General features: G+C 41.1%; 1 protein-coding gene across 16 annotated transcripts in view; it reads left to right on the plus strand.

Moving 5' to 3' along the window:
- CADPS2 (calcium dependent secretion activator 2) overlaps window positions 1–13,395 on the plus strand; it is a 347,579-nt gene that overhangs the window by 199,199 nt on the left and 134,985 nt on the right. For all 16 annotated transcript variants that reach the window (XM_083574323.1, XM_083574326.1, XM_083574325.1 and 13 more), the window contains exon 9: window positions 10,950–11,016. In XM_083574323.1, the coding sequence (XP_083430449.1) occupies window positions 10,950–11,016 (67 nt within the window). The remainder of the gene's footprint in view (window positions 1–10,949; window positions 11,017–13,395) is intronic.

Here is a 13,395-nt window from a genome sequence, read left to right on the forward strand (position 1 = left end):
TTTGGAACAAAGGGGGGGGTGGAGGAAAAACCCTTTTTTTCCTTTTATATGATGTGATAAAATAACCCTCCACCCCAGAAAGAAACAAGATCGTCACGTTTTTTAAGAATCATAAGCAGGATTTTAAGAACTGTGTGGGGATGGATTACAACAGGAGAGAAGATTTGAGTGGTGAGAAAGTGGAAAATTTTTATGACGGAGTTAAAAAATGGCGTCTCACCAAGACAGGCTTGCCGGAGAAAGAAGGACGGGGGAGGAGAATCAGGAATGTTGGAAAGAGAAGGAGTGTCGGAATTGAAAGCTTGACCTGACAGAGCCCTCTGACCTATTTGATTTATTTGGCTAGCCTGGAAAAATAAAGGACAGACCGAAGATTAATCTTGTTTATGGAAGCGTTAAACAGAGGCTGTCCTGGACTGGTATAGCTTTTGAAGAGTACAAAACCCACACAGAGACGCCAGCTTTCAGTCTGCTTGTGAGAATCATCGGATATCGCAAAGAAAGGAATATATGACTACAACAAGATGAGAAAGAAAGTTATAAAGGACTATCCGGATTGAACTGGATAGAACTGATCAATTAATGCAGTAAAATAAGTGATGTCTGGACCTATCCGGAATTTTGGACTCGTGCGGAGCTTGATATATGGGTACCCCAAAAAATTTAAAATTTGGCTGTATAATTCGGAACCAATGTGATTTGAATAATGTGATGTGATTGGCCTGTTAATAAAAATTATTTAAAAAAAAAAGATAATGCTGTATTTTAAATAGTTGTAACGCACCCTGGAACCTTAGGGTGAAAGACTGGTAATAAATTAAAATGGTGGTAGTGACAATGATAAGAACTGCTGCCCCATATTATTATTATTATTATTATTATTATTATTATTATTATTATTATTATTATTATTTTTATTTTTATTTATTTATTTATTTATTTATTACAGCGGTACCTCGGGTTACAAACACCTCGGGTTACAAACACTTCGGGTTACAAACTCCATTAACCCGGAAGTAGTACCTCAGGTTAAGAACAGTTTCAGGTTAAGAACGGACCTCCGGAATGAATTAAGTTAGTAACCCGAGATGCCACTGTATTATTATTATTATTATTATTATTATTATTATTATTATTATAATTTTTTTATTTATACCCTGCCCATCTAGCTGGGCCTTCCCAGCCACTCTGGGCAGCTCCCAACAGAATATTAAAAACACGGTAAAACATCAAACATTAAAAATTTCCCTAAACAAGGTAAATTTGGAAACACAGTTCTCCAGCCCTAGCAGTGCTTATGAAAATACATATGTTGGTGAAAATGGGATCCAGAAATGCATTATGTTAGAAGAAATATGCCTACAAAAGGTATATTTTTAAGGAGAAATTTCTAGTCAAATACCACTGAATTTTCATAAGGACATTTAAAAAAAAAATACTAGCTGATATGGAAATCTGGAGAACTTAATAAGATTGGAAAGGTGAGAAACTGAAATGGAAATATTTTCCCTTTCCTAATAGTGCATAAGAGAAATTATCACTGGAGAAAGATGGTTTTGGCTTTCTTATAGTAGTACATGTGTACAGCATATCCACAATTGCATCCTAGTTACTGGGGAACTGCAGGCTGATGAAGCCTTCTGACCTTCTGCCCCCCTCCCCTTTTAATCCAAGGGAACTGATCCTGTGATCTGTCGTACTGGGTGACAATCGTCTCTTCTCCTGGCACTGGAGCTCAACCCTAGTCCCGCAATTTTACAGTGTTAAGCTCAAAACCTATTGTACTTCCAAGTAAGGTTGCTAGGAAGGAGCACATAGTAATGGTTGAGTTTACCTGCGCTATTGAGTGTCCCTGCAAAAAGGCTGTGTTACAAAAGGCTACCAGGAGTCAATTATCTGTCTTACATGTAACTTTCAAAATAATAGACGTGTGGACCTCCTGACTGAACATTTCTTGAGAGCGTGCACTGATTTTGCTTTTTTGCATGTTGGTGAAGGTAGATGGTCAGAATAAAAATATGTAAATGAAAAAAGGCATGGCATATTATCTAATAGAACAGTTATGTGCCTAAAGGTTAATTTTTTATTTTTTATTTATACCCTACCCATCTGACATGGTTTCCAATTTTGTTCCACTTTTGAAAGGAACCATTTCAGAGTCTGTTGTTTTGCTCCTTCCCCATTTTTGGTCCTTTTTCTTCAGTCCTTTCAAAAAAAAATTGGGGAGGGTGGCTTGACTTTTAGGCTAATTTATTTGAATCGCCAAAGAATTGATGCTTTTGAATTATGGTGCTGGAGGAGACGCTTGAGAGTCCCATGGACTGCAAGAAGATCAAACCTATCCATTCTTAAGGATATCAGCCCTGAGTGCTCACTGGAAGGACAGATCCTGAAGCTGAGACTCCAATACTTTGGCCACCTCATGAGAAGAGAAGACTCCCTGGAAAAGACCCTGATGTTGGGAAAGATGGAGGGCACAAGGAGAAGGGGGCAACAGAGGACGAGATGGTTGGACAGTGTTCTCGAAGCTACCAGCATGAGTTTGACCAAACTGCGGGAGGCAGTAGAAGACAGGAGTGCCTGGCATGCTCTGGTCCATGGGGTCACGAAGAGTCGGACACGACTAAATGACTAAACAACAACAAAATCATCTGAAGTATTTATCTCTATTTCTATGCAAGCATATATTAAGAATAATGTTTAAATGCAGGTGTTTTTTAAAGGAGTCTACTTGCTTTCTTTCTTTTTCTTGGATTGGATTTAGAATGATCATTTAGGCTGCAATCCTGGGTTGAAGTCCCATTGAACTGAATTTACTTACTTTTGAGGAGGACATGAATAGGATTGCTCTAATAGAACAGCTGCTTGGATCAAGATCAGGTTATGACTGCTTTGGGACTTTTGTCGGAAATTATAAAAGGGTTCCTGCATAATTTCTGATTTTGTAAGCATGCATTCAGAGAAGTGACCACTAATTATCTAAGTAAAATGTGGCATAAATAATATGATTTTGTTTTCTCTTTAGGATTTTTTTTTTAACTTAAAGGTATTGAATCCCCTAGTTTACAGAAAGTGGTCTGCAAAGATAATTTAATAGATTCATTTATTTTCATTTATGGCCCACGTTTATTCCATCATAAAGTAAAGAATAAGAGTGGAGTGTTTCTGAAGATGTAACTCCCACCGTGGCAGTGGTCTCGCAAACATTTTGAAAGCCTGGTGGGCAGTTTTTCTTGACTTATGGGGGGACGACGACCCTCTAGCTTCACCTTTTATTTTTTAAAGAAACCCCCTTTTTTAAAAAAATATTATTTATACCCCGCCCATCTGGCTGAGTTTCCCCAGCCACTCTGGGCGGCTCCCAATCGAGTGTTAAAAACAATACAGCATTAAATATTAAAAACTTCCCTAAACAGGGCTGCCTTTTAGTAAGGTTGCAGACAACCTACAGACAACATATATACCTGCTGTTTTTAGGTTATAAAAACCTACCTACCTACTGTTTGAGGGTGATATATTTGTTGCGTAAGCACTCTGTGTTTGACAGGCAAACTTTCCTAACTTGCAGTGACTGCCAGCGTAATGCTTATATTTGTTTCAGTCGTCTTTATCAGTGAGATGTAGGATGTGCTTCACTTTACATGTGGGATGTGCTTCACTTTTCTTTAGTCAGAAAAATTGGAAGTTCCAGCTGGCCTGTATTATTCAGAAACGGAACTGATGAATCTCTGTTGCTTTACATTTGTGGCAACAGCCAATATCTTGAGCTTCCTTCATTATGTCTGTATTTAATGGGCAAAATATACAGTAGAAGAGTAGAAGTAAAGTGGGGGAGGGAGGAAATCAAAGAAATATCTGGGATTTAAATGCCAGTTTTCCTATTCATGATAGAAGCATCTCGTTCATTGGAAGTAAATAGAAATGGTCTCCATTATTGTTTAGCTTTCTTGACACTCAAGATATTTGTACTTAGCAAACATAATTGCAACAGCTGTTTGGGCTGATTCTTCCCCCCATTTCCCCCCTTCCACCTATTTGTTGTGAAGATGTATTTAGTCCTGTTTCTCAAGAGCGCAGAAAAGTACTAAAATCAATCTGGAAATGTTTGCTGCTACGCTTCTGATGACCCAGGCCATATTGTCGCCTTGAGTCTGTTGTCTCTCTCATCCTCAATGGAAGGCAAAAAAAAAAGGGGGGGGGCTTAATCTTGTAGGGTTAAATAAAAGAAGGAATGTGGTACAAGGAAAGATTCCTTTTATGCTAGGCAACAACACTGAACATGTCGTGATGACTGAAAGTGCCTGTGGGCATTTGGTCCCTATTGGTTCTCACATTGAATGCAATGATGCCCACAGATAGCCTGTATTGTTGTCAGTTAAATGGGATCATGAGTGTCTGAAAGGTGTTTGAGAATGAACTGAAAATCATTTTCACAAGTGGATGATTACTTCTGCCACATGTTAACCGAACTCTATCAGAATGGCCCAGATTTTGAGACTGCATTAATTGCTCTTTCAACCTTGACTGAGGTTTCTTTTTAAGAAAGCCCTTTGCCGGACTAAACAGCTATGTGTATTGATTTTTTCCCCTCCTTCTTCCCCTTGTTGTATTTTCCCCTATTGTGATAAATAAAACCTTATAGAAAGCAGAGAAGTTGTATTCAGGATGCATATGGGATTGTTCCATTCCTTAGAATAAAAAAAAAAAACACAACCAAACAAGGAGAAAACAATCTCTCCGAAAGTCATAAAGCCAGCCATCTCACGTGAATGAATTGTTCCAGTATTCCATAGACAAATTATTCATTCTAGCCATTAGTAATGAGGACATTGTCATCAACATGTAGACCTGTGAAAACTCCCAGCTTGGTTTTAATGCATAAACTTTTGTTTTTTGTTTTAAATAATTTTTATTAACTGGCCAATCACATCAAATTAAATCACATCACATAAATTCCAAATTACAAAGCCAAATTTTTAAATTTTGTTGGGGGAACCCATACTTCAAGATCCAAAGGGGGATTCAGATCATCTTCTTATTACTGTGTTAATGTCCAAATCAGTCCCAATCAGTCCAAACAAAATTCATAATTCTATCCAGTCTTATCTTGGTGTTTCCACATCATATCTTGTTCATATAATTTCTATTTTTCCTTTACAATCTCTTCTGTTAGTCTCCTTAAGCCGATAAGCAAAATAATAATCCTGTGTGGATTTCCCGTTCCTCCACTAAGTCCAGATGGTTTCCATATATCTCCTTTGTAGATAACATCATTCTTTCCATCATAAATTTGGCATTTGTCGCTCTTAAGTCCCACCGAGAAGTTGATCCACGATATGTAAACAACTCTATTTCTCTCTTTCTCCTCCCAGACCCAAGAGCTCCAACAATGCCTCCCAAAATGGCGACGGCATTTTTAACTGCGTCATTCCAAAACTCTTAGCTTTCCAGCTTCATCTTGAAACATTGCTTTGGTTCGAAAGTTTATCTCCACACAGCCTTAAATCCACAGCTTAAGTCCTTAGTTTCTGACTCATTAGGGGAGGGGATTCTTGTTAAATCACATAAGAAAAAGGAAGGCAGGTTTTTTTTTTCCTCCCCCCTCAGTCATACCGTATCTTGACGTATCTTCTCATATTTTATTCTTGTCTTGTTATCAGAGATCTCTTCTGTCAGCAGTCTTTACTCCCCTTTTTCCTTGAAGCATGTGCAATTTATCTCGTCCAAATTGTTTCTTTTGAAGATGCTTGCAACTAGCGGCGCGAATCAGGGATGGCGTCCAGGAGTGCCGGAATCCCACAGGAGGGCTTTGTGCCTAGTGCCCCCACCCCCACAAATTCGGGGGTGGTATAGGGCATAGCAGGCAAGGGCCGTCCCCCCCACAATCCTGGGGGGGTTAAGGAGGCTAATTACCCCCATCATAGCCTCCAAATTACCTCGTGTAGGTCGGAGAGATGTTATTGTCAGCCATCTTCCGATGCGCCACCTAGTGGCCCCCTTTAATGCATAAACTTTTGTTCTCTCTGTACATATTTGACATACTGGCAGATAATAGAAACTATCATTGCTGTGTATTTTGATTTTTTTGTTCCTTTTAGAACTTAACTTCAGGTGGCAGGGGAAGAATATTTTCCACATGCTGTATTAACAATTTTGATTATTGCATTTAACACAAAACACCGTTTTCTTGTTGTGGAAGTCAGCACATCCGAGGGGGCAATTGTATAAGGATAGTCACCTGGAATATGTGGCGGGGGGAAACAACCCAGGACCCATTATAATATTTTTATTTTGAAAAATGCATTTCAATAATGTCTTTGAAATGTCAGTGGTGTTAAATGGGGAACTTTGCACACTCAAAAAGTGGCAGAGAAGAAAGCTCATTATGTAATGTATTAATTAGACATAGATTAGGCTGCAGTCCTATGTTTTGCATTTCCCTGCCCAAGGGCAGAGAGGAGGATCCAACCACCTAAGACCATAACCCAGTGACAGAGCAACTGTTCCATATATACAGTAAATCCCCGATTCAACCACACCATCTACAAATGGTGTGGAAAATGCTCCTGAAAACCTGGAGATCTGCTGTCAGCCAGTGTAGACATTATTGAGCTCAGTGGACCAGTGGTCTGACTCAGTATACTCCAGCTTCCTATTTACCCAAAAGGCTCTTCCCTCCAACCATGGAAACCTCAGTCATTGCCTTTTTTATATTGGAGCTCCAATATCAGTAGAAGTAGAAAGGAGGTGCGTTGGAAATCATGCATCCCAAAGATCTAGAGGAGTGATGTGGAACTTCTGATACCCAAACCAGTCTTGGCGCATTGGTGGTCTGCGTTGGTCCATTATGTACCTGTCCATCAGTTGACATCTCTGGGGGTTCAGTCCTATGGGGACTGAGCCACCCACTCATGAAGGCGGGGTGGGGTTGAGTCCTGCTCACTTTGGCTCCATACACTTGGGAACAAGGTGCATAGCCAAAGCAGTGCGGGGCTGTTTGAAAGCCCTTTTGCTAACAGCCTCGCGCTGCTTTATAAACCTCTGATTTTAGAATGGTATTTCCTGACTGTTTGAGCTTTTGCCTTTCCACTTCAGTTCTGGGCAATGTGAGTAGGGGGTTATTTAATTTCCCCATTTGCATTGTTGTAACCAATAAGGAAGCATGGGAAGAAGCAAGGCTTTTCCTGAAACCTGGTTAAGAATTCCAGAATTGGGGAAGCGTACTGACCAAGCCTGCAATCTTATAACATACTTGAATTCAGTGGGACTTACTTCAGAGTAGGCATGTTTGTGATTACACTGTAAATCAATGCGAATTTCAGGAAGATTTGTGCGTTTAGAAATGCGTGCAAACATTTTGGGGAGCTTGTAGTCAAAGTTTGACGAGCTTAAATGGATCGTAGACGACAGAGGGTGTTGCAGGCCTTGAAAGAACATGTGGAGGGGGTTGCAAGCTGCAAAATCTAGCTTCTTCGCTAGTTCCCACACCCTCCATTATACCCTAACAACTGCCACCACCACACAACCCCCAACATCTCCATATTCAACAAACGGAAGGTGTTCTACATGTATACAGATGCACTGGGTAAAGAGCAGCCATTTTGTATTGTTTGCTTTAAAATACAGGGCAGTGCGCATGACATTGCATGTGGTGCAGGAAAAGGTGACAGCATTTGCAACCTTTTTGAAAATGGAGGAGACGGGAGTGGGAGAGCAGCCAGCAGAGACCTCCTTGGAGTGTTTGGGAGAGCCTCCTTCTCCAAGAACTCACTGATCACTTCGCATTCAAGAGCAGAGAATGCAGAGAAGTGTGGCTCCTGGGACTCCCCATAGGCTCTCAGGATGTTGTTGGGGACGGAAGAGGAGGGACTCAGTTTAGGCAACGTCTCCCTTGTGTGGAGACATGGGTTCTTTGTCTTACACTCAGATGACTGAATAAAGCCCTCTAGTTCTCTAACTACTACTTACTTACTAAGTCCACCACATATGATAGAAGGTGCCTGGGCACCTTTCTTCGGAATTCCTCCATATCCGAACTCCTGTGAACCCTCTGCCGGCTCTGCAGGGATATTTCAATTGGTCTAGTTGGCAGGATATTTCAGAATAGTCACCTTGTGAAGCTGAATGGCAGAAGATGCAAGACAGGTAACAGGAAGAACCTTTTCCCACAATGCGTCTTTGCTACCTTGAGATGGTGTGATGGCCACCAGCTCAGGCAACTAGCTTTAGAATGGGCTTCGATAAATCCATGAAGGATGAGGCTGTCACTGGAAGTTATATTTCTTCCTATCCGAGAAGGTGTGCCTCAGAGGACTCATATCATGTGTATGAGAGGAATGTTGTGGTTATGTCCCACTTGTGAGCTTCCTAACACCATTTGGTTGACCACTGGGGGAAGATGGAATACTGAACTAAGATAGATTTTTTTATCCAGTCCAAAAGGTCTTTACTTACATTCTTTTCTTTTTGAAAATAAATTTTATTTTCAGTTTACAAATACACACCTTCCAATCACATACTTCCCATTCAAATACATATCAGACTTCCCTTCCCCCCCATTTTGTGGTCTCATCTCTTACTTAAATTTTTAACACTGCCTTTTCCACTTTACTCCATTTTTGAATTATTCTAAAATTAAGCTTAATAATTATTTTAACTGCTTGATTTAAATTAGCCCTACTAATGTACTTAATTGCACAAATGATTTTTAAAATATTCCACAAATGTTCCCCACTCCTTGATAATCCCCCCCCTTCTTGGTTTCTTACCACACCCGTTAATTTTCCCATTTCAGCATAATCCATTGATTTCATCAGCCACTCTTCCTTAGTTGGAACAGCATCCTCTTTCCTGCTCCGGGCAAATACCATTCTGGCTGCGGTTGTAGCATACATAAACAAATTTCTAAGGTCCTTCGGAATTTCTGTGCTCACTATCCCTAAAAGAAATGTTTTGGTTTTTTACTAAAAGCTATTTTAAACATTTTCTTCAATTCATTGCAAATCATTTTCCAGAAAGTGTTGGTTCTCTTACAGGACCACCACATATGGTAGAAAGTGCCTTCTTTTGCTTTACATTTCCAACACAGATTTGATTTTGATTTACACATTTTTGCAAGTCTGCTAGGAGATAAATATCATCTATATATCATTTTCATATATTTTTCTTTCAATGTATAACATGCTGTGAATTTCAAATCTACAATTCATAGTTTCTCCCATGCAGCCATTTCAATATTGTGACCAATATCTCTTGCCCAGTGGATCATCACAGATTTCACCTGCTCCTTTGCCAGAGCTCTTCCCTAGCATATGCCCAGGAAAGTGTTTTGAGTTGTGATGAGGAAAAAGCTCTTCTGCATTCTGCTCAGCGTTCTTTTCCTTTCACCGCAAACATCTCAATAATGCTAATATAAGGAATAAAGGGCAGGTTTTCAGATCCAATGGTCTTCCAGGCAGGCTATAGCTCCTTTGCCGCTTCCTTTTTTTGAAAGCCAGCAAAATCCTGCCTTTCATCTTGAGTAGCAAGAGTATGAGACTTTCTGACCCAGCTGAGACATTAAGGTAGTTCAGTAGTAATCCTATTTGCATTGGGTCTGCTTTGCGTACGGGAATGGTCATGTCATTATACCATTGTAAACACTGCAGCCTGAGTGTGTGTGTTTGGAATATTGGCCTGCACACAGACACACTTTCTTCTGTGCGAGCGTGAATGAAGAGAATGAATCACGGCACACAATTTGTATTTCTGTAGGTGATTTATTCTTCGAAGCGTCTGAGTGCAAAGAGGTGGCAGCCTTTTAGGGGTGTAAGAAAGTAGAGAATCCACCTGGACCATACTCTCCTCTCTCCATGCCTCTTTAGATGGAAAAACTTGGTGTACATCTTACGTCAAGCTTAACACAACACAAGCTTCTCTTTGAATGACAATACAGGATCTTTTTCAAAAACAAGCAGGGTTGCTTTGTGTTTAATATTTACAGGAAGGTTCTTAAGACTGGGGTGGGCACAGCTAACCTGTGGCCTCCAGATGTTGCTGTACTCCCCAGGGAATTATTATTTTTTTGGTCTTTGAAGCATTTTATCAGCGTAGACTTTCTTATCAAACTGCTGTTTTCCCTTGTGTAATTAACTACATCTTGACATACAAAATGTTACAAATACATCGAGTGTTCTTCTAGTGTTTAGAAGAGGCACCATCATGAGTAAAATTTTGATGGAGAATAGAAACCTACTGTTATAATAAACAGCAGATGAATTGCAGAAAACTAGAGTCGGCAATGCAGACAAACAGCCTGTACAGTGGTACCTCGGGTTACAGACTCTTCAGACTACAGACGCTTCGGGTTACAGACTCCGCTAACCCAGAAATAGTACCTCGGGTTAAGAACTTTGCTTCAGGATGAGAACAGAAATTGCGCAGCAGCAGCAGGAGGCCCCATTAACTAAAGTGGTACCTCAGGTTAAGAACAGTTTCAGGTTAAGAACGGACCTCCAGAACGAATTAAGTTCTTAACCCAAGGTACCACTGTAGTTTGGCACACGGAGGTCTGCTTCACATAGTAGGATTTTAACCAACATCCCGAAGGCCGAACACACTGAAGTCACAGTGGTGAGCCAAGAACTCGCCAGTTTAAAATTTGCCTCACCAATAAACTTAACAAGGTAATGTTCAGCAAATCTTAAGCCCATGGGAGACAATACTGACTTGCTTTACAAGATTGTTGAAAAGATGAGTAATATAATATCTGTATCATACTTGAGTTGAAAATAGAATTGTAAGCATATCACGCAGAAAATTACACAGGAATTTTAAGGGCAGGTGGATAGAGGGTAAAACAAAAATCAAGTGCTTAAGTCAAAAGGAGTTCAAATAGTGTTGTTAATATGCAATTGAGAGTCATTTTAGTGTAACATTTTAAATTATGATTATTATTTTTTACTTGGCAGGTATTTGTATGCACTTGGGCAGAAGGTTTGGAAAAGGTGGAAAAAGCGCTACTTCGTTCTTGTACAGGTTTGTAATGTTTGTTACCGGTTCAATATGGATAGTAGTATTGCCAAGAACATTGGTGGAGCAATAAAACTTCACTGTATGTAACAGCTCCAGTGTTGAAGCTGCATGTGTGTTTGTTTTTAGTTTTGCAGTTGAGAAATGTGAAATTTAGCCCATAGAACTGCTTCTGATTTCTTAAAACTGGGTTTCACCAAAACCTTTGGCATTTACATCACTTTTTCAAGTGGCCCCGGGATCATGTATGCAAGGAGTATACAACATCAAGCCCTTCAGATGTCTGGGACTACAGATCCCATAATCCCTCTCCATTGGCTGTTCTGACAAGGGCTGATGGGATATGTAGTCCAAAACACCTGGAGGGCACCACATTTGCTACCCTGAAGCATTTGTGGTTTGGATCATGGATTCCTATTAGAGCCTGCCTACCACATCTTCCCAAGTCAGTCCTAAGAGAGCAATTCCACAATTAGTTATAGGTACATGGTACACTGAGAGCAGAACCCAATAAAGTCTCCAATAGGCCCAGCCAGGATCATCTTCTGTGGGCCATTGCAGGAGTTTTCAAACTATTGGCCATGTGAACCAGTTTAGGTAATGCATTCAGTGACTCATTACACACAAAAACAGCTAGAATGCAAATAGTTCTCAGAGAAGTGTACAGGTTGCTCAGCTGGCATTCTGCATGAGGAGTCCCATACATTAATTTTGGGCACACAGGGTGGAATAGGCACCAACAATCCACATTCCGCCTCGAATTTCCAGGGTTTTGTTGTAGGGACTTGAAGGTCATGCAGTTAAACCAGCTCCAACATTTCATAAGTGAGGCCCGAGAAGAACAATCAGAGTGACTTGCGTGGAAAAAGGCAAAGGAAGGGGTGGGCAGGACCCTAATACAGCCTGCTAGAGGTGGGGTGCTGGTTCTCCTTCGCAAGCTGGTAGATGCAAGCTCTGAGGTGGCTACAGCCACATTGCCAGATCTCATGGTTGTGGCACCAGGGCTGCTCCAGAATATCTCTACCCTACAGGCAAATGGGCATGGCCATTGTATACTGGAGCTCTGAGGGCACAGCTCTGGGGCTCCCTCGGTCCCCTTGCCCTTTGGGTTTATGGACTATGTCAAGAAAGGAAGCCCTAGTGCAGGTGTGAGGAACCTGTGTTGCTCCAGATGTGCTCAAACTCTTAACCCCCACCTGCCCCAGCACAGCTGAACGGTCAGGGATGGTGAGATTGGGAGTCCAACAATATCTGGAGGACCACAAGCCAGTGTGGTGTAGTGGTTAAGAGCAGTAGACTCGTAATCTGGTGAACAGGGTTCGCTTCCCCACTCCTCCACATGCAGTTACTGAGTGACCTTGGGCTAGTCAGACTTCTCTGAAGTCTCTCAGCCCCACTCACCTCACAGAGTGTTTGTTGTGGGGGAGGAAGGGAAAGGAGAATGTTAGCCGCTTTGAGACTCCTTCAGGTAGTGATAAAGCAGGATATCAAATCCAAACTCTTCCTCTTCTTCTTCTTCTTCTTCTTCTTCTTCTCCTCCTCCTCCTCCTCCTCCTCCTCCTCCTCCTCCTCCAGAGTCCAACAGGGCTTCTCCAGAGCTCTCAGGATACGGAGCAGGGCTTTTTCAGAGTCCCTTGCCCAGTGCCCACAATAACTTTGGGGTTAGAGGAAGGGAAGGGTAGTTTTTTGCCCCTCCTCTTTGACATGAGGCAGAACATTCTCTCTGCTTGTTCTCAGCCTCAGGTTTGTGTGGGGAAGGATTAAAAAAAAGAGCAGTATGCACGTGTTGGAAGATTTACAGACAGTAACCTCCATATTGAGCCATTATGAGTGTGTCTTTGTTTTCAGTACATGAGAAAAACTTTGCAGGAAGATGCAATGCTTGGCTGTCTAAAGACACTGCTGTTCAATTACTGCAGCAGACTGTAGGGCTCTGTTCATTGATATAAGCTTATACAGGCCACTTGCAGCTCTATTGACAGTATAGGTAAAGCACACAGTGGCGAGGGATGAGCATTGTGATATTATTGATCCTTCATTGATACGCTTAGCGATTGCTTCACAACTTCTGTTGGGGCTGGTGCATTTCAATATTGTGCGGGTGGTTTCTTTTGTCATACCCGCTCAAATTTTGATCCACGGTGTTCAAGAAAGCTGTTATTTGAATTCATTTGCTGTCATTTTGGCCATTGGGACGCCTGAAGTCTCCCTTGCCCACAAATATTCACTTGGTTATCTCAGTTATGTGTGCTGCCCTGCAGTTTCTGACAGACACAGATCAATAGAATTATGCCTAAGGACTGTAGCATTTATGCATGCTTAGTTTAGCTTATCCCAAGTTATTCATCAGCGGACATTCTAAATCAGTATCTCATACTGGTCTTT

This window comes from Podarcis filfolensis, assembly GCF_964270895.1.
Source record: "Podarcis filfolensis genome assembly, chromosome: 10".
Classification (NCBI taxonomy): Eukaryota; Metazoa; Chordata; class Lepidosauria; order Squamata; family Lacertidae; genus Podarcis; species Podarcis filfolensis.